Genomic DNA, 21844 nt, shown 5'->3' on the forward strand with positions numbered 1-21844 from the left:
TTTTCTGATAAAACATCTCAAATTTAGTGATTGATTGTTTAAAACAAGCAAAATTATCTGACAATGGGGTAAGAAAACTAATCTTAATGAGATATAATCTCAAACAGAAGTTTTAAGCATCACTTAATTTTCTCATGCCATTTTTCTTGTCTAGTAATATTGATTTAAGATTTTTTAGATATTTGGACTGGAAACGAGACAAAATTAGCTTTTTTTGCAGTGTATCTATACATGACAACAGATTGAAAAATGAATGGTCCAAAAAAGGCAAGTGAATAAAAACACGTCTTTAGTCTTTTAATGCTAAGTAACTATAGCACCCCTGCTTTACTACTGTTATTAACGCGCTAACGCTAACTTGTCATGCTTATCAAGCTGGATGACGGGTAAACATTTACATTCACAGCATTTATCAGACACCCTTATCCAGAGCGACTTACAATCAGTAGTTACAGGGACAGTCTCCGCGTCACGCAACATAACGAATCGATTAGGAAATTCGTTGCCAGCTCTTTTAGTAATCAATTTTTATCGATTTAATCGATTAGTTGTTGCAGCCCTATTTTCAAGTAAGAATTTCATTGTGCTCTGTACACTGTACTTTGTACATATGACAATAAACTTCGACCTCAACAACATTGACCATTTAACAAATCTGAAAGTGAAGTGATTGTCACAGCAGCACAGCACACGTTGCACACAGTGAAATTTGTCCTCTGCATTTAACCCATCAGTGAGCAGTGGGCAGCCATGACAGGTGCCCGGGGAGTAGTGTGTGGGGACGGTGCTTTGCTCAGTGGCACCTTGGCGGATCGGGATTCGAACCTGCAACCTTCTGATTACGGGGTCACCACTGCCCCAGCGAAATCATCATGGTTCCTCCAGGAACCATCTCACACGTGCATCAAGTTCATAGAAACGTTCGTCCACTGACGGCATCGGCGTGCTCAAAAACACACCCAGCCACTCTGGTACCACTGCTGGCCGCAGGCCGAGCAGGTGACGAAGGTCATGGCATCCTGGTCAGGGCTGCCCTGGCGCACCCAGGCGGGCAGAAACAGCGTCCCGCGGGAGACCTGCGACACCCTGCAGTCCGCGCCCCGGCACCGGCGGCAGCGGAGCCGGCGCGTGGGCGTGCCCTCCACCCCGCGGGGCAGCTGATGCTCGTCGATGGCCTCCGCGGTGTAAACGTCCCTCAGCCGCCGCAGCTCGGGCCCCGCCATCTCCGCTGCCGACATGGCGGCGAAGGCTTCGGGTGCCAGGGTCCCCGCCAGCAGGGTCCGGCGTAGGTGGGCGCACTTGGGGTTCCGGAGGTTGGCCACCTTGCTGCGGACGCACGATTTGTACCTGGTCACGTTCGACTTGTGCAGCGAGTAAACGTGACTCTCGATGTTCCTGGCGAGGGTTGGGTTCTCCTCGGAACCTTCCGGATCCACAGCAGACGCCAGCAGCTCCACACACTTCTCCCGTATGGCGCTGGTGTGGGTTTCAGATGTTGAGTCCTGCTTCTGAAGAGCTTCCTCATCTGCTCCTCCCGTGGACTCTGAGCCAGCGTGGACGAGACAGGAAGTGACGTCATCGCTGCTCCTGCGCCTCAGACGCTGCGTGTGACGTTTCCTCCAGCAAGACAGCAGGGCCTTGGCGTGTCTCTGCACGCCGGTGTTGGGGCAGGACCTGACGAGTCGGTGCAGGACCCGGCCGATGTCGGTGTCCTGCAGCTGCTCCAGGGTCACGTGACACGTGGCGAGGGGGGACAGCAGGGACACGATGTCTCCATAGTCACAGTCCTCGTGGAGCTTCTCTAGCTGTCTGCTGAGCCGTGTGAGCTCCGTGGTGTCCATTCTAAAAAAAAAAAAATATTTAACTGCATTAACAATTAATAACTAATCATTTTATTAATGTTATTTTGACGGCAGAGTCCATAAAAAAATCCCTGATGGTCAGCGGAAACTGACCAATCACAGTGGGTTAGTAACACAGACCAATCCGGCCGAAAAGGGAACGAAGCGCCCAGCTGTCGCTGCAGAAAGACGCCGGAAAGGACGAACTGGACGACCCTTTCACGCTGTCGCCAGCGTCACGCCCGGCTCCGTGCGCCCCGCCGCCATCTTGGCCGGGGAACAAGCTGCGATGCCGCCTCCGGCCGCCAGGTGTCAGGAGAAGCCGAGAAAAGGTCAATACTTTTGACTTGTCTTTTTAAAACATGCATGACATCTCTGCAGTGTGTCGAAGCGGGGGCGTGGCGGAGGTTTATTAAAAAGTTCAAAGGTCGCTCGGCATTTATTCATTAGAGGCTTAAACTGAGTTCATTTATACATTCGCTGGGTCCTGGATATCGTGCCGTTTTAAGAACATTTTGCCTTGCACATCAACACACATGTGCACATACACGCCAGGGCAGCCATAGCTTGCAACATTACGCAATTCCAGCTCCAGTCAAGTCATGTTGGGTGAATGAGGAAGTGGCTCTCGACCTGCATGCTCTTCGTTGCTCCCTGCAGTAAAAAATGCGAAATTGCCTAAAACGGCCTTCTGGAAGGGGCAGACGGTACCCTCAGTACCATGAAAATCATTTTAAAGGCAGGATTCTGCGTGACTCTTCTCTAATTTAGAAGAACATCTATTGAAAAGGGAGCTGGAGATTCTCCTGCAGGCCGGTTTCCCTGCGCCAGACATTCCCAGGCAAGTGTGTGCCTGTGGGAGACATTTTCCACTGCAGAGTCTGTCACGTTCACCAGAAAAGAACGTCCTCTGGCTTCATCTTGTCTTGTTTATGTGTGTATATAAGTATATATGTGTGTGTGTCTGTATTGCTTGTTCGTGTTTGATAAGTCTCGTGTCTCTTTTTACAGCACAGACACAACCAAAACAGGCACCTACGGGCACTAGCTTATCTGTCATCAGTCATTTCTCAAGGTCCTGGCACACACACACACACACACACACACACACACACACACACAGACAGACTGTCTGTCTGCTGATCTACCCTTGGGTTTCAAGGATCCAGTGTTCACTCATGCAACTTCACACTCACAAAACAAACACAGACACACACACACACACACACACGTGTGTAGGTTTGGGTGGGGCTGTAGTAAATGGGACTGGTTTTGACCAACCCCATCCTTATCTCTCTTGCTCTTCAGGTTTAGCTCTGGTCTCTACTGAGTCCCTGAGGACGGTCCGGTCCCAGGGCGGAGGTCGTGTCTCCTCGGACAAACACACCCGCATTCACATGGCTGTCTGCAGGGCGCGTGAGCCGCAGTTCCTCATGCTGACACGAGAGGGGGCCGGCAGCTTTGCTGTTTCTCCCCAGCAACGCCAAGAGGAAGTTGCACCCCTGTCATTTCCTGTCTGGCCCGTTGCAATGAGGAAGTGAGCGTTTGACGAATGATGAAGAGATGGAGCACAGTGACATCTCCCACACACCACACGACCCAACTCTGTACCACAAGCGAACTCAGACGTGGGGGGATGGAAGCCTCTGTCTGTGCTGTGATGGACCTCGGCTGTCCATGTGTCTCACTGTCAGCGCAGTGATGCAGCAAGAACTCGCCTCGGCCCTGCCGAGCCCGGAACGATGTCACTGTACGTCACTGTACACCGCCCGAAAACAGCTCATCATCCACTCTGAACCAGCCAGGGGTCCACAGTCTGTGTCTCGCCTGCTGCAATTAACTGAAATATGTAGAACCTTTATGCACGGCCTCCTTCTCAGGTCCAGTCCAAAAGTAAAGGACTACAGCAGGATCAGACCCGTCTCCAGGTTTATACTGTATAGATAATATGAATACATATAAATATTCCCAGATTAGTTCTTACCACGGACGTCATACAGCACCAAACTGAATTGTGGGGGCGTGACTTCATGTTACTTGCAGCATAAAGTTTAAAAATGATAAAAAACTTTTCAATTGTGCGAGTCAAGCAATGTTCTATATTTCTAATCATTTACAATCTAATCAAACTGGATATACAGTATTTCGTGTCTGATATGCAGAGTAGGGGAAGTTGTCTGTTGTGTGATGTTGCTGGTGTCTCTTTGCTCCGCCTTCTCTCACACACGCGCACGCAGTCGTTGACACGGCCATCGAAATACAGAAGTCGTGCCTCCGAAGAGCCAGGCCTGGTGCAGAGGATCTTTTTTATCTTATGGTGATTTCCACAGGTCTCAGTGGGCATTTTCAGTTTGTAAATACACACACACACGACAGAAGCCACTCAAAACTCAAGATGGCTGACTGTATAACTTTATAATTAGCCATTACTCCTGGAAATGGACTATAATTTTCACGTCCATTAGCAGTGGAAACAAACGCTAAGAGGCACTCAGCTGCAGACGGGAGATGAACGTCTGGAGAACGTTTAGAGAACAGCGCCCCTCCTCTGGTCCGGCCCTGAGAAGATGGGAGCACGTTGGTCCAGAAATAGCTCGGAGAAAAGGGGTCTGTTTCTTGTCTGGAGGGTATTTTTATCCTTTTTTTTTATCCACATCTTCACAGCACATGCATGATGGAGGGCGCGCGCACACACACACATATCCAGCCTGGACTCTGGCTTCGCTGTTTCTATGGCAACCCATTCAATGGAGAAGATAGAAAAGTCCAGTACAGCATGGAGCCCAGACTGTAGAATGGACCTCATTAAGGACGTTTTTCTGACCAGAGTGTGCCGGGAAGTACATGACCCCTTCTGTGGTGCACAGCTGTGTTTGTGTGTGTGTGTGTGTGTGTGTTTAGAATTCACTGCCTTCTTTCGCTGCATTCTTTTCCCATGATTCCACAATTCAATGCACTCTTTGGACGAAACACTCGGCCCCATGGGAAAGCAACACATTGAAGGCGGAGGGAACGGCTGTATTGTGAGGGCGGGGCTCTTCTTTAAACCTGATCACTTCTGGGGAACTGGCTGATCAGATAAGATTGTTCTCTGCTCTTTTAGACTTCACTCATGAGCCGAAACCGTCAGTCACTTTAAATATGCACCAAGCAGTTGAAATCAGGGCCGGTTCTAGACAGACGAGGGGGGCTGACCGAAATGTAACTGGATTGTACTTCGCCAGACCTGTCTAACTTGGGTGTCCCACTGGGACAAAAACCCATCAATAACACTTCTCACTATCTGCAAAATGAACAAAACTAAAACGGCTTGGCATAGTTGAAAAAGGGATGCATTAACTTTCCCTTTGTGAGCTGCTGGGCTGGAAAGTGAATAAGCATCAGTACATAAAACTGTTGAGTGCAGAGTTAAATGCTGGGGCATGGGTTTGTGTCTGGGTCCTCCTAAAAAGCGGACCTGACCTGAGCCCAACCCGAACCTGACAGGTACAGCTTTTTAAAAGCCTGGCTTTCATTGTGCGCACTGCAGCCATTAGACTAAGAGGGAAAGGATAGCCTCCACCTATCCTCCGTTTCACCTCCTCAGCATCCATTTGGCCTAGCAGTGGCCTAGCAGTTAAGGAAGCGGCCCCGTAATCAGAAGGTTGCCGGTTCGAATCCCGATCCGCCAAGGTGCCCTCAGTGCCACCATCCCCACACACTGCTCCCCGGGCGCCTGTCATGGCTGCCCACTGCTCACTCAGGGTTCCGATGGTTAAACGCAGAGGACAAATTTCACTGCGTGCACCGTGTGCTGTGCTGCTATGTATGACAAGTGACAATCACTTTAAAGATTTTTTTTTTTTTAATTAATTAACATTTAATTGAAATATTTACATTTAATAAAACAAATTTACAACATGCAAAACAGTTTTATCAATCACCAAAACCAATTTACAAGCAGTGAATCATTCGGAAAGGATTGGTACTATAGGCCGGAAGTTCCTGTTTGCTGACCGACCTGAGCCTGACAAAACTGGATTTACAGCTCGAACGGAGAGGCAGTGGTGCTTGTGGGATTGAGACTGAAACTGCGAGAATGATAACGGACTGAACAAATATATGGAACAAATATATGGAATTTTAAGTTGCTAATTACCTCACCGGTTGCTGAGAAGATTTGCTGACTCCTCAACGCCTCCCGCTCATTTTTGCTCTACCCTGCTTACGAGAAATTTCGCGCCAGTTTATTTGAATTCCAACAGCGATTGGATGTTTAGCTGGGAGGGTACAAACAGCACAGAGGAAAAGAGGGAAAAATGTCATCCGATTTGTGCCTTTTCCAGTAGATTTTCATCTGCTGTAGTAAATATTGTCCATATCGCCCCCTAATAATAAAAGCATGCCACTGAATCATTTAAACCAGCCTTTCCTGGGCATGTGTGCATTTTACTGAGTGTGTGTGTGTGTGTGTGTGTGTGTGTGTGTGTGTGTGTTTGTTGAACTGCATGTTCTCTTTATGCTTTTTCTCCATCTCGACCTCCTGTGTTTCCAGACGGCCACACTAATTATTAGGCATTTAACATTCCTCAGAGTCTAATTAAGAAGGCTCTGGAATGAGGAGATTCTCCGGGGGGGAACGCTGAGGAACAGGAAGGAGTTTTTTTCTTTTTAGTTTTCGGATTTACACGTCTGAGGATATAAAGGATCGTTGTTATATTTTTTTCCCATCAATTTTTCAAGAAAAAAGCAGTAAAGAGGAACTTATTTAAAAAGTCTGGATGACTTATTAACATTTACACAAAATGATTAGGAGTGTGGAGAATAATATTAGGGATTATTATAATAATTAGTGATTATTGGTCATCTTAGTGTCTCATGCGGTGTGCCGGGTCTCATTAATCCCTGGGAAACTGTGCCGTCTGACCTTACCAGAAGTAATTGCGGTCAGCTGGCTTAAGGCTTCTTGTCGTCCCAGTGCACTGATCTCAGATCAGCACCCACAGGGTGAATGGGTCAGCAGCAGGATCTGAGTCATCAGTGGACACGCCGCTGAAACCCTGACCTCACCGTTCAAACACACCTGATGCACCCACCCATTCGCACCCAGACCCATCACGCATTTAGGCCCCGCCCACATGAGAATGTTTTTTTTTTCTCTAAAACACATTTTCTATCCGATCTGAGTCCCAGAGTGAATTTCATCTTTCCTCGTATCTGTGTGGATGGCAAAGCAGCTTTTTTTAATGAAAACTTTTACGTATTGGCCGAACCTATAACCCCAAACGCATCGTACATACAACAAACGTTCATGTTGGTGCTGCAGCAACGGAAGGGAATCTTCTCTTCGGTGCGTATTTCTAACGAAAAGACGAGGCTGCAGAACAACGGCGTGTTTAAAAACCTGCGTCGGAGAACTAGGGGCCAAAACCAAGGCGAGCAACGACTGACCAACACGCATGATGGACGAGTTGTAACGCAGGAACCTCTCTAGCTTCTCAGGTGCTTCATCCACGATGACGAGTGTGTGGTGATGTGAGGGGAGAATCGGAGACCCCAGTGTGTGTTTCAGCCTCGCGCTGGAACATGATGATGTGAGCAAAGTGCTGTCCGAATACCGCAGAAGCAAAATCCTGCAGTGTGTGTGTGTGTGTGTGTTTTGCAGCCTGTTCTCCTTGCTTGCCAAATAGTCTGCGCAGAGAGAAACATGTGAAGACGCTTCACTGAAGATCATCCTCTTCATGCTGGATTAAAGACCTTCTGACAGCGCCTGCTCCACCTTCTCTCCTCCACTCAGCTGCCAGCTCCACCAAACTGTCAGTAGCAGATCCTTTAAGTTCTATAAATTGATGTATTTTTCCAGCACGTCCCACTGATGCTCGACTGGACTGAGATCTGGAGAATTTGGAGGTCAAATCAGCACATCAGACCCACCGTATTGTTCCTCAAAGCGTTCTAGAATCCTCCTGCTTAAAGAGGACACGGCCACCAGGGAAGACCGTTTCCATCAAGGGGTGAACGTGTCAAACCAACATCTACATGAAAGCAATGCTCGCGGTTTCCCAGCAGAACGTTGACCAAAGCATCACACTGCCTCCACTGGCTGGGCTTCTTCCCACAATGCACCTTGGTGCCACGTCGTCCCCGGGATTTAGTGCTGTGGCTGAAAATGCTGTTAAAGCAGAGAAATATACAAGGAAAGATTAAACTCACACATTTATTCTCTCTTTTTTTTTTCTTAAATGAGCAACCCACGTACTCCCAACACACACACACACACACACTCACACAATATCACCGGGTGAAGCTTGTTTGTGCAGATACATACGCACACACCTACCGACAGACAGTCCTAAAGACACACGCACACATACACACCGAGCCAGTGTGCAGGAAAACCTTTCTGCGTGTGTGTGTGTGTGTGTGTGCGTGTGTGTGTGTGTGTGATCACTGTTTAAAATTCTCTAGATCTGTTTGAAGAGCATTTGATTTCAGTCCACAGCTGAAAATAGACCAGCTGACATAGTTCCTGAACTCTAACACAACTCTAACACACATTTTGTTAAAGTGAAGTGATTGTCACATGTGATACACAGCAGCACAGCACACGGTGCACACAGGGAAATTTGTCCTCTGCATTTAACCATCACCCTTGGTGAGCAGTGGGCAGCCATGACAGGCGCCCGGGGAGCAGCGTGTGGGGACGGTGCTTTGCTCAGTGGCACCTTGGCGGATCGGGATTCGAACCGGCAACCTTCTGATTACGGGGTCACTTCCTTAACCGCTAGGCCACCCCTGGCCCCTGTTTAATCCCACCTCAACACAGACACACAGATGACCATGCACATGTGTATTCTTTAAGCCATGTCAGTGAGAAGAATGCCCAGACTGGTTCAGGGGTCAGCTGATGGAAATACGAATCCTGACATAGACAGCAGGACTTTATCAAACTTCCCCTGACCTGCATCGCCCGGCAACCAGGATGTGACGTTGGAATTACACACCAAAACACGTTCCAGCATTTTTGGCAGCCTCTTCTGGAAAGAGTTCCATAAGATTCCGGCTGCCGAAGCGTCAAAACACGGAGGAGCGGCTGATCCGCCCCGCTCGGTTTCATGTTGATGTTGTTCATGGCGCCATTATCAGTGCGGGGATTTCGTTGTTCCTCCTCGGCCGAGACACGCGAGAATCTGAGATGAAGGCCTGGGTGTTTTTCTGTTGCTCAACTCCCTGGGTTCCATAACATCAGCCTGGTGCTACGTACATTCTGGAGAACAACATCTCACCTGGCTTCCCCCTCCCGAATCGTGCTGATGATGTTCTTTGGACATTTGAGAGGAGAAGATATAATTTTGCCCCAGAGGTGGAGCTGCCATCCTATTGCCATGCAGGGTATGCTGGGTAGTAAACCGAGAGCCAAGACATTGCAGAGACCAGAGGGTACCAAGATCAAGACCAAGACCGACACCAGGATACACTAAGGCAAGACAAAGACCAAGGCTGGTCGAGAACGAGACCAAGACCAAGACCGTGAATACAATCATTTTATTTACTCTGTTATAGTTTTTCGACGATATGAAAGTTACAAGTTAGTCTAAATATTATCTAGAGAGGAAGGTGTTGAGCTGCAGTTTGAAAATACTCAGCGACTGAGCTGCTCTGACCTCGAGGGGAACTTCATTCCACTAATGAACACAGAAGAGTCTAGACCAGAGTCTTCCTCGCACCTTCAGAGATGGAGGGACCAGGCGAGCAGTACTGGAGGTGTAAGAAGGGCTCTGAGGTCGAATGGTTCCACTACACGTTTGGCTTTGTAGGCCAGCATCAGTATTTTGAAACTGAGGCAGGGGGGCAGCTACTGGAGAGAACGTAGCAGTGGGGCGGTGTTGGAGATTTTGGGCAGGTGCTGCTGCGTTCTGTATTAGTTGTAGAGGCCAGATGGTAGTCAGAGGTGGACCTGCTCGAAGGGAGTTACAGTAATCCAGTCGTGAGATTACTCGGGCTTGGACAGGTATCAACATGAGCGGGAAAGATTGCTGATGTGAGTCGAGAAGGAGAGTTGGTTGTCTATAGTTACTCCAAGGTTGCGGGCTGTTGTAGAAGAGCTGTGAGTTGTCCAGCTAGATAGCAAGATCCTGATGTGGTGAAGAATCTTGCTGGAATAAATAATAGTTTTAGATGATGGGCTGCCATCCAAGATGAGATGTCAGTTAGACATGCAGAGGTTTTGGAAACAGCGTGTACATCTGAGAGAGGAAAAGAGAAGACGAGTTTGGGTGTCGTCGGATAAAATGAAATATTTTCAATCATATTGTCCATATGTCTCTCATTTAAAATCTCCCAGATATGTCATAATTACAAGTCCTGACGGAAAATAATATTCAAACCTCTCCTATAAACATTTGATCAGACCTCGTCAAGGGAAAGAGATGGGATGTACCAGTAAGATGTTCAGAGTAAGTATCTTATACCAGGGACAGAAAACTATGAATATGGCTATATATAGATCCCTTGCTTTGAATTCGAGACAAGGGACATTTGGCTCTTACATACTGACAAAAAACAGGCTCAGCCGAGGGAAGGACTACACAGACTTAAGTCGTGTTGTTGACTTCATCCAGGACCAATTAGAAAAAAGCATGGTTATAGATTGATGTTCAGCAAACAAAGAAGAAGTTAGAATCATATTAGCCGAGTTGGATTCTGAGAAATATTAAATAACTTTCCACAGACCATTGTACAGAAAAATTGTATATCCTTTAATGCCAAGGTGCCACTGAGGTGACACTGAGGTGTCAAAGTGGTTCCACAAAGTCGGCACACAGCCAGGTGCAAATGGGCAATGCGAAACCAGGCACGCCCAAAGAACAATAAAAATAAAATGTCATATTTTCACAATGCCTGCAATGCCGTCCTTGGGCTACAGCCCATGTCAAAAACCGACTTCACAGACAATTTCTTTGGCGACTTTGCAGTGATGCGACGTGTATGATGTGTGTGGACTGTGAAGCTCTGGCAGAGTCCATTGAGAGAATGTACACAGTGTAATTCATAATGATGCATCTGACTGGTTTCATTCTAGTTTAGGCGTGTAAAATATAATTATACTGAGGATGGGCCTCATCAGGACAACCGAATGTTGCACATGGACCAAACTAGAACTTCTTACAGAAATCAGTAACATCCTGGTAATGCCCTTTCAGAGCTGGTTATGGAGGAGAACATTAGAAACATGGACCCATGGAGGATCTGGACAGAGGAACAGAACTAGTGCACAAAAAAGTCATGTCGAATAATCCTGAGACAGGAACTTTGTTACTGTCCACACTGACCAATACACTTGTTTTGCACAGAAACCACAGATGGCACCCACAGTGTTCAACCAGAGAGTTGATGTTATCTACCACTGCTACACCATGAGTTCCAACAGATTCCGCTTCCAAATAGTTCCTGATAATTTCAAATCTTCACCTTCTGCATCCTGCAGGTCAGACATTCTACTTTATCTTGTTCTCATGACAACTGGCCCAGGATGAGAAGTGATATGTTACATTGTGGTGATGGAACACAATCGTTTCATTGTGTGATAAAAAAAACTGGTCAAAATCATAAAACTACACCGATGATTAAAGTATTTCTCTGATGCAAATGAACATATTTATCTCCACATGCATGTTCTCCACTCTCAGCTTCTGTTCATCATGTGTAGCAAAGGGCGGAGATTTGTGTCCCCGTATTTACCTTCTGTGGAGGAAAACAGCCACGCTCTGCCGACCGGATGTCCTGTGTGTGTGTGGAACCCATGTGTGTTGTGTTCATTGATGGCATCAGCCTGACCTTTTCAAATGGAGATGTTCGCCAGCGGCGTGCGTGTTGCACTTCCCCGGTGAATGGAGAAGTGCGGAGGAGAAGCGGCGGTTCTTGTGACCGTGGCGGAGTCAGCGCTCCGCTCCGATGTTGCTGTAGTGACCGGCAGCTCATTAATGGTTTTTTTTTTTTTGTGTGTCTTCCTCTTTCCCCGTCATTCCTGTTTTTAAACATCTTCTCGGAATGAAGAGAGCCACGTTCACGTAAACTAATTCTAAGTGTTTGCTCAGAATGAATCAGGGTCACACACGACGGGACGAATCCACAACAGCCTGGCAGACAAAACAGCAAAGCAGCCTGTTATCTGGTTAACGCCGGAGAAGCGGAGATAGGCCCAGGTCACATGGTTCCTCTATAATAAGTAATGATGCCTCAAACTCCACGCTCCACTTTTACACTCTTACTCACATTCCAAGGTGAGGACATAAAGCTACTGAGTCCCTTTCTGGTCCATTTCTGTTGTGTGCTAGTGTCTGGAATGTTATTCTTCCCACAAATATCAAGAATTCATCAGTTGTATCCTGTTAAGTGGTGATGGTCCAGTAACAGTCACAGCTGATCACACTCGGTTTTCGCTGCTTGCCCTTATTAGGTAAAAAAAAAAGCGCTTGTTGTTCATACGAGGCTTTATGTTTTTTGTGAGGAGGGTCTTTTTGTCTTTTGAGCAACAACGTTCTTGGCAATTTTGGGTTTTGTGTTGTAATCCTGACGTGTTCATTTCAGCCCTTTTTTTCCTGCCCTGCAGGATCCATGACATCAGAATCAGAATCAGAATCGTGTTTATTGGCCAAATATGTGCAAGCACATACAAGGAATTTGATTCCGGTAGATGGTGTCTCTCAAGTACAGAGTAGAAAACAACAACAACAACAACAACAACAAGGTGTAAGGATGTGTGTAAGTGTTATTGTATAATGTTTATAAATATATATATATATATATATATATATATATATATATATATATATATATATATATATATATATATATATACTGAATATAAATATATGTGTGTATAGTTGCTTGACATTTTGATTATTTAACTATGTCACAATATAGATGGACATTTTGTTGTGAAATTGCTGAGATGGTACGTCTCGTACTGTCCAAAGAAGAAGTCTGTCAGAAGAAATGTATCTAGAGGAGGAATGCACAATGGCACAATGGGGCAGTGGTGGCCTAGCGGTTAAGGAAGCGGCCCAGTAATCAGAAGGTTGCCGGTTCGAATCCCGATCCGCCAAGGTACCACTGAGGTGCCACTGAGCAAAGCACCGTCCCCACACACTGCTCCCCGGGCGCCTGTCATGGCTGCCCACTGCTCACTCAGGGTGATGGGTTAAATGCAGAGGACAAATTTCACTGTGTGCACTGTGTGCTGTGCTGCTGTGTATCACATGTGACAATCACTTCACTTTTAGAAGAAGGTCAAGTCAAAAGAGGTCTGGTCACCACCTAAAATACAGGAGACAACCTATAGCAGCATGGTTCAAACTAAGGATCTTCTGGATTTGACTGGTCCTGACCACCATTCTTTTGAGAATTAAGCTCTGGTCTGAAGGTCCTCGTAACTAAAATTGCATTCATGATGTTGGCTGTGGAACGGTCTGGAAGAAAGCCTCCAACTGAACTTAACCCTGTATTTTTTAACTCCAAGACCTGCTTCTATTGTCCTGCACATTCTTGTCAGGAACAAGCAAGAGTCACACATTCCTCAGCAATGAGCTCATCCTCGAATCTGATATCCGAGTCCAGCAGACGGTGGTGGATAATAAACGGAACATTTGTCTGTGTGTGTGTGTGTGTGTGTGTGTGTCTGTAAATATATAAAACCACCCAAATATTCATATTCAAAATCAACAAAAACATGGCCCGCTGCACCCGACTGTGAGATTCAAACCATACACACACACACACACACACACACACACACACACCCTTCAGAGGGTTACTGGTGGGCTGTGTTGCTTTGAGATGATAAGAGCTGAATGGGGAAATTCCAGAACAGGACGAATACATGTTCTTTCTTGTCCAAATATGGGAGTGCGCTTACATGCAGAGACTATTCAGGGTCACAGTGTGAGTGTGTGTGTGTGTGTGTGTGTGTGGGTGGGTGTGTTACAAAGCAGAGCATGGGGCTTTACGAAGCAACTGATCTCACATGGCTGAGAAAGGCTGAAAAGTTGCATTTCTGCCCGGTCATCTGTTGAGCTGTTGAAGATTTCTGTCCTCGGGCCGCGCCAGAGCCGTTGAGGACTTCGCCAAGATCTCTGCAGACATCTGCTCCTTTTCTTTCATTTTCCCTCTCAGCACACACACACACACACACAAACACATCACCGCCACGATGTGTTGCTCAGACATTGGTCAGCTGCAACAGACTGTTTCTCTCTCGGCCAATCAGACGGCTTGAAACCGCAGTTATTCCCGCCATAGGCGGAATGGAGGGAGGGAGGGAGGGAGGGAGGGAGGGGAGAACAATAAGCCCCTGACAGGAACGGAATTATATCACAGCCGTGAAAGAAGGGAGCGAGAGGGGGGGGGGGGGGGGGGGGGGGTAAAAGGCATTCAGAGCTCCAGCGCCTGCGACCCCACCTTCACACCAACGATCTTCTCACTTCTGACACCCCAGCAATCACCGACGGATCCGCTGACGAGGAGGTCTGGTGTGAAAACCAGCGGCGTGGGTCCACCACGGCTTCTGGTCCTGACACATGTGATGCAATGACATAACCACAGCAGACACACACACACACACATGCAGGGGGCGGCCTGACGCTGAGGTAATGAATGGGTGGGAGGAGAGTAGCCTATGGACCAGGAGACCCAGGTTCAAACCCCACTTACTACCACTGTGTCCCTGAGCAGGACACCTAACCGTATGTTGCTCCAGGGGGGGGACTGTCCCTGTAACTACTGATCTGGATAAGGGCGTCTGGTAAATGATTGATTGGCAGATGGTCCAGGCCAGTGTCGTCGGTCCTGACACCGCCCGTCGGCGTTCTGCTGTTGCAGCATGTCCACGTTACGGAATGTTAGACGTGGGATGTTAGATAGGACCATTTCCGTAAGAATATTCGGAACGTTTGCAAAGCGAGCATTGGGTAAAAGAGCATTGAGCAACAGAACGCTTCATTGTCGAACGTGAGCTTGTGGAATTATGGTGAGATCGTTCGTCACTTATTAAAAAGAGTCATTAACCTGTCGTATATTTTTTTAAACAAGACATGATAAAATGACACTGTTTACACTGTTATTCACACAGAAACCACTGTACACGTTCTGGAGAGGTTTGTCTTTGCGCCGTAAATCTGTCCCGGCGTCCCAGGCTAATTAAAGCTGTCTGTTGGGTATAATGATGGTCTACAGCCCGCCGCAGCCTGAACAAGTGCAGCATGAGCGCCCAACACACCTGGTGCGCAGATCATAAACCGCGCAGATGCCTCCTAATATAATCTCCAGGACTCCGCATGTCCTGCCAGGTTCTGGGTGTCTAGGAGGTTTACAATTCATCCAAAATCTGATGACGCTTCCATGTCACATTGAGATGAAAATCGGTGTTCAGAAAAGGAAAGTCACAAGACTGGAGCCCGAAGGGACCCGTGTGCTGTGTGATGATGTGATGCAGAAGATAAGATAAGATAAGACGACCCTTTATTAGCAAGGTGCAGCAAGATCAGGAATGTGTGGAGGTTCCAGACCCTCCAGTGGAGAAAATGCAGCAGTGATGTATCAGGTGTCATTAAAATATGTGTCTGAGGTTGGATGAAGTAAACTGGTCTCATTTCCATCCTCCCCAAGCAGATTCTCGGCAATGCCCCTACACTAAACCAGAACGAACGGCCCCGATTGGTGGTGGGGAAAGGTCTTACCAGCCTTCCTCCTCCCGATAATCACAGGCCTGCCCATGCTTGCGCCGGGAAGTATGAAGGCGCAGCGAGGATCCATTCCAACACACACCGCAGCATCACTCTGCCTTCGCGAAAACGTGTCTGTGCAACACGCCCGTCATGTTTATGTTACGGAACGGATGGCAAAAGAAAAGGTTCTAGTGGACCCGGGCCGCTACATGCACGAATTTGACAAAGCGAGTGTGTGTGAGAGAAGCAACGAACCTGAAAGTACGCTGCACAGAATGAATCAAAGTTAGTTTTAAATTTGTCATGGGGTGCGAGCGCCACAAGTAGCGCATGCACGTGTGTAAACGTGTGGAATTTACATTTACATTTACGGCATTTACCAGACGCCCTTATCCAGAGCGACTTACAACCAGTAGTTACAGGGACAGTCCCCCCCCCCGGAGACACTCGGTGGACACAGTGGTAGTAAGTGGGGTTTGAACCTGGGTCTTCTGGTTCATAGGCGAGTGTTTTACCCACTGGGTTACCACCACCAACAGCATTTACCAGACGCCCTTATCCACAGGGACCTCAACCAGTAGTTACAGGGACAGTCCCCCCCTGGAGACACTCAGGGTTAAGTGTCTTGCTCAGGGACACGATGGTAGTAAGTGGTATTTGAACCTGGGTCTTCAGGTTCATAGGCGAGTTGATACCCACTAGGCCACTACCATCCATTTTAATCTTCCAGTGCAGTGTGATTTGGTGATTTGTGATTTTGAATGGCGTATAGGGCGTGGCTCCTCCTTATCTCCAGGCCTCCAGGTAATATAAAGGTGGACTGCGTTAGGTAACCAAACCAGGAAATGCATGTTGCCATGGCGATGTGGGTGCTGGTCACTTTACAACAGGAACGACAAGGAAAAAAACAGGGCAGGTTTCATGTAAAGGACCTTTATCCTCCCATCCCCTCGCCTTTCTCCTTCTCTGTTTTCATGGCTGCCACCACGCCTGTTTTTATTCTTTATTGCATTCTCTGAATTCAGCGTAACTGAGCCGTGTGAACGCCTGACCCTTTTCACCTTTTAGAAATCCGAATCCATCTGAACACTATGGAGACACAATGACGATGGCCTGGGCGTAAAAAAAAAACCTTTACCTCCACATAACAACGACATAAAACCGTCACAATATTGTATGCCATAAAACCATCACAAATGCACAGTGGCATGCTCCCACGACACACAACTACACAAAAGAGCGCGGGACAGCAGGCAGGAGAATCCAACACGATGATCAGAAACGTTATTTGAGAGGATGGTGACGATGTATAACTTGTATATCTCTGAGTCCATTGTCTGACACCCACGTAAATTAGAGAGGAATGTTGTGTAATTCAGCAACGACAAATGGACAAGAAAAAGAGCTACTGGAATAAACCGCAATCCTGTACACGCCCGGAATGCCAGACCTCATCCCAGATTGTGGAAATAAGTCATATAAACATACCGTAGGCACCATCGCCGATAAATCCGTTTCTTCCCAGGCAATAAAAATAATAATGCAAAAATGCTGTGAAGAAAACTAGTTCTGTTATTAAAAGTTAGACGGAAGCTCTACGTTCAGCTTCATGTAGCTGGTTATCACAGTATTAAGAGTTTTCCAGAAAACATGCCACACTTTGTTCAGAAAGGAGTCAATGTTTCTAAAGATTTGGGAGTGTTGTGTTCGCTTGCATTTTGCTTCTTACGATAATGATGGTACATTTCCTGTAGACTAAAATAAGAAAACCATAAGACATCAGTTCAGAAGTGCCAGGACAGAGGTACCATGCATGAAAACAGACCCGAAACCCTAAACCAGACCTGCAGTCCTTTCAACTGGACTCCATGCAACATTCCAACTTTCACTTCTGAATTCGAAAAGTTGAAGTGATTCATTATAAATAACTCATCAACACGCGGCAAGCACTCGTTCTGATTCTAATTGGAGAGGTGCACCACTAGACCAACTTCAGTGGTACGGATGACAGGTGCCACCAGGCCCTCACCTTCACAGCATGACGCAGATTAAAGCGTCCTTCGGCAGGCCACCAGACGATGGGCGTGATCGTCAGCGCAGGACCTCGCCGGTCCCGGATCTAAACACGGGTCTGAAGGAGCGGAGGAACAAAGGCTTTTATCACGAGATCTGAGATGAAAGGATGCTACGGGACTGCGTGTGGAATAGCGTCACGCATTCCTAACAGAGCAGTGGCGTTGACAAAGATGCGGCCACTCTGAGTCATATGCAACGCTCTCACCATGCACCAAATATTAGGTGCAATATTGTCCTCTATATCGCACTAAATCACCTGATTACTGTATATGTGCAATATTATTACCTCTGTTCATATTTTGGTTTATTTTACTTTAACATAACTTATTAGACCTTATACGGACGTATTTAGTAATTTTTTTAATATTGCACGTATCGTACTCTCTAGTTTTACATTATTCTGCTGTCTTGTGTCGATGTGATGGGGCATTCACCGATTTTTTTTATTCTGATTCTGAGTTGACAAAGAAGCGGCCACCCTGTGTGAGTCCGCATTGTTACTGAGGAGAATAGGGGAGGAGCTTCGCTGTAAGGGAAGCGGGCCTGAGTGTGACCCCAGGCTGAGGCGGCCGGGTTATGGAATTGAGGGAGAGTTTGGAGGCCGTCCACCCGCCATGCCCTCCCCCCAAAAGAATTAATCCGCTGGTATTTCCTCTCGGCAGTGTCCTGCCAGAGACCGTCACTTTTCTGCTGGTTTCATTTCATCTGCCGAGCGTCTCGGCTCCTCTGCAGGGCTGAAAGAAAAGCAGAAGTCCGCACTGGGGAGTGTGAGAGGCTGTGTTTTGCTTGAAAGCTGTATAAATAAGACATTTCGTGAAGAGCGAGAGCCGCATTCCATCAGAATTATGCTGAACATCTCCGCATGCCACCTCACGCCTCTCTTTTCCCCCTCTTATCCAAGCATCTGTTAATAACAGGAGATGGCTGCCCCAGGGGGCGAGGTGATTCAGTCGTGGCTCTGCCCGAACAGGTACCTTCTGGGACCTGGAGGGATAGATGAGGTTCTGATATTCCACTGTCTTTCCTCAGAATGCATGTGATATGAATCCTTCAAAGCTGCTCCAGGCTAGTGGTGTATGCAGATTAGAGCTATAATCAGGCCTAAAAGTTAGGGTCTGACCCAGCCCAGACAAGTACAGCTTTATAAAAGCCCGGTTTTTATTGTGGACTTTTATTAAGACTAAGAGGGAAATGAGCGGGTTTAAAATCGCCAGAGGCTAGCCTCTGTTTCACCTCCTCAGCATCCATTTTCGAATCTTTCTCGCGATAATTAAAATGAATAACCTGACAACTGTGGGCAAGAATTGCAAATGACCATTTCGTTTAAGAATTTACATTTAATAAAACTAATTTACAAGCATCGAATCATACATTTACATTTACAGCATTTATCAGACGCCCTCATCCAGAGCGACTTAAAATCAGTAGTTACAGGGACAGGCCCCCCCTGGAGACACTCAGGGTTAAGTGTCTTGCTCAGGGACACAATGGTAGTAAGTGGGATTTGAACCTGGGTCTTCAGTGTGTTACCCACTAGGTTACTACCACCCTTCCGGAAAGGATAGGTGCTATAGACCGGAAGATTACGTTTGCTGACCAATCATTTACCATGAGAGCTTGACCCGCCCCGAGTATCAACTTGGACCAAGCGTTACAACTATAAAGCAGATCCCTGGTACTTTTTTTGCTGAGACGTTCTTTATTGAACTTTAACAATGTGTTTTTATGCTCAATCTGGAGCTCTACCTGTCTACACATTTCCTGGCACATCTTCCTCCAACACCACCCATCTTGGCTGAGCATGTTATATCAATTGCACTATAAAGAGATAGGTTTGCAAGTAAAATATGATCGTCTAATGAAGGTGGAAGCCCTACGGTCAGATAGGCCTCCGAGTTGAAACCTGCACAGGCTTATCTGAGGGAGCCTGCCATCCAGATCTTTTCCTTTCCTCCCAAAACCCTCCGTTACTGAAGATGAAATGCTGTACATGCATGTTCAGCGCATTTCTCCCTTTGTGTGGAAAATAGACAAAGACTTTATTAGATGTTAAGGGGGTCATCTCTTCTTCATAACTCCATGCATCATGTGTCCTTCTGGGCACGACTAAAGACTTTGATGTACAATATTTCTTGAGCTGTGATGCACTCATGCGTAAGGAAAGAAAAATGTGGACCTATTTTATTCTAGAAAGGTCAGATAAACATAATTTCTCCAAAGTATTAACGTATTAAATGAATGAAAGGTAAAACAGTGATTGATTATTTGGTTTATAGAACACAGAGGCTTTTATTGACTTTGGCTGATAGCGTACTATAAATCAAAAAGGGAAATTAAGTGTGAAGAATAAATTCTGATAATTATATCGAGCTGTGGACACGTGTATTGCACTGTTGCTATATTTAGGCTCTTTGTGAAATTGTTGTGTCGTCACGCCCTGTATTGGTGACTTTAAGTAAAAAAGTCCCCAGTGAGCCTGAAAGGGACAACGATGCGCTGCATTAAGAGGGCAATTAGCGTGAATCCAGCTCGCTTTTCAGTAAGGATTTATTGCAGCTCCCGCTCGTGTAGGCGCCCGGTTCTGATGCCAGGGCTACGCTGGGATGGTGCCCATGCCGCTCCCTGTAACCGTGCCATGCGGGCGCAGGATCTGGCCGGAGCGTGCAGGAGCAGATGCCAGGGCGGTTGTGGGCCAACGGCTCAAACCGAGGGGGACAGGAGGGGGTCGGGACAGTAAGACATGTCCGACGGAAGGGCAGAGGCGTACAGAACCCATTCAGGGCCTGCCAGAAAAAGCCAGAACGGGGTCCAGCATTTATCCCACAATCCTCTGCAAGCAGTACACAGTGGGCATTGTTCTGTATGCATCGCTAGGGCCAACTGACTAATTTCAAGCATGTCTGTGAAATGTCCCTGTTGCACCTGGACACACCTTGCACAAAATTCATAGTGACCGCACACACACTTTAACACACACTCACTCACTCAGTCACTCCCCTGCTCCAGTGCCAATGGCTGCACTCGGCCCAGTTCACCTTTCATCGTGAAATAAAGAGGAAATGATGCAGAAAGAAGAACTCGCCGCTCGGCCTGCCAAAGAATGCGATGCAAAACAGGAAGTGCAATCAGGCGCAGAAGGGATACTTCCTGTATGGCGGCGAGAGCGGCGAGGGCCCATTGTTTCAGCCAGGACCCCAGGGTTCCCCTCAGCCTCCTCAGAGAATCTGTGAATCTTCACATGTTGAATTTCCCCGTTGACACGCATGCTCAGTTCGACATGGATTACAGTAAATATGTAATCCAGGCTCAATTTCGATCATTTCAGGTTGAGTTGAGGCTCGGGTCAAGCAAACACAAACTTCCACCAAGGTAAAGGAGGTGGAGGTTCTTATTGTAGGTAATATTGTAATATGGGACAAGGAAGGGGAAGTGGAAATGCGAAATCCACATGTACCTGAAAATACGAAACCCCATTTACACACAAAATTACACATACACAAGACCCCCAGAGTCCCACCAACTCTGACTTGACTTGGTGGTATGGACCGCACCGGGACACCCCCGTGGCCATGCGGCAGGAATACACTCCGGCAAGCCTATAAAACCGCTGGCGAGGACTGCACCGGGTCACACACCGTTCACATAGTCTTATCACACTCGCTCATATCACGCACAAACAGTAACGGACAGATTTCATAGACCGAACCCAGAGCACTTGTGCAGCTACTGCTTTAAAGGAGGGAAAACTGGGAGGGGGCGGGGCCTGCGACAATCTCTAACTCTGGATGAAAAACACCCATGATCTGATTGGTGTGATTGGTAAAAGTGCTTTTTGCCAAAATGTTCATTTGATTTGCAGTTACCGTCGTCAGGGGATGCGTTTTCATTGTCGTGAGAGAGATGCGAAAACGGATGCAGAGGAGGTGAAATCATGTTTTAAACCCACCTTCCTCTTGTACCTCCATGATGGGCCCTGGGAAAATGTGTCCCAGTCAGAAGCCGTCAAAAACCGTGGCCAATGCAGAATGATGGCGTTCACTACTGTTTGCACACGTGCATCATCACGGAAGTCTACAAGTACGCTAATCTTTTAAAATCTGGAGGAAAAAAAACTATAATGGACTCAAAAATATTGTATTACATCACTGTGTAGTTTCTTGAAAAAATATAATTGATTGTCTGGAATTTACAATAAAATGGATCACACCCAACCCTTGGCTAATA

General features: G+C 47.0%; 1 protein-coding gene and 1 long non-coding RNA gene across 3 annotated transcripts; one reads left to right on the forward strand and one right to left on the reverse strand.

The window, feature by feature from the left end:
* Positions 1–507: 507 nt before the first annotated feature.
* Positions 508–2150, reverse strand: LOC114783782 (transcription elongation factor A N-terminal and central domain-containing protein-like). Of its 2 annotated transcripts, none has more exons than XM_028969274.1 (2): positions 1983–2150; positions 508–1842 (listed from the first exon to the last, which is right to left on the reverse strand). In XM_028969274.1, the coding sequence occupies exon 2, from the start codon at positions 1839–1841 to the stop codon at positions 948–950; it is 894 nt and encodes a 297-aa protein (XP_028825107.1). In that variant the 5' UTR covers position 1842; positions 1983–2150; the 3' UTR covers positions 508–947. The 2 variants fall into 2 exon arrangements, with proteins under 2 accessions (XP_028825107.1, XP_028825106.1); XM_028969273.1 differs by having other exon boundaries at positions 1956–2150.
* Positions 1501–3826, forward strand: LOC114783783 (uncharacterized). The gene is made up of 4 exons (XR_003748554.1): positions 1501–1821; positions 1917–2173; positions 2853–2916; positions 3150–3826. It is a non-coding gene; the product is annotated as an uncharacterized LOC114783783 (long non-coding RNA).
* The last annotated feature ends 18018 nt before the right edge of the window (positions 3827–21844 follow it).

The sequence above is a fragment of the Denticeps clupeoides genome, unplaced genomic scaffold, assembly GCF_900700375.1.
Source record: "Denticeps clupeoides unplaced genomic scaffold, fDenClu1.1, whole genome shotgun sequence".
Taxonomy (NCBI): domain Eukaryota; kingdom Metazoa; phylum Chordata; class Actinopteri; order Clupeiformes; family Denticipitidae; genus Denticeps; species Denticeps clupeoides.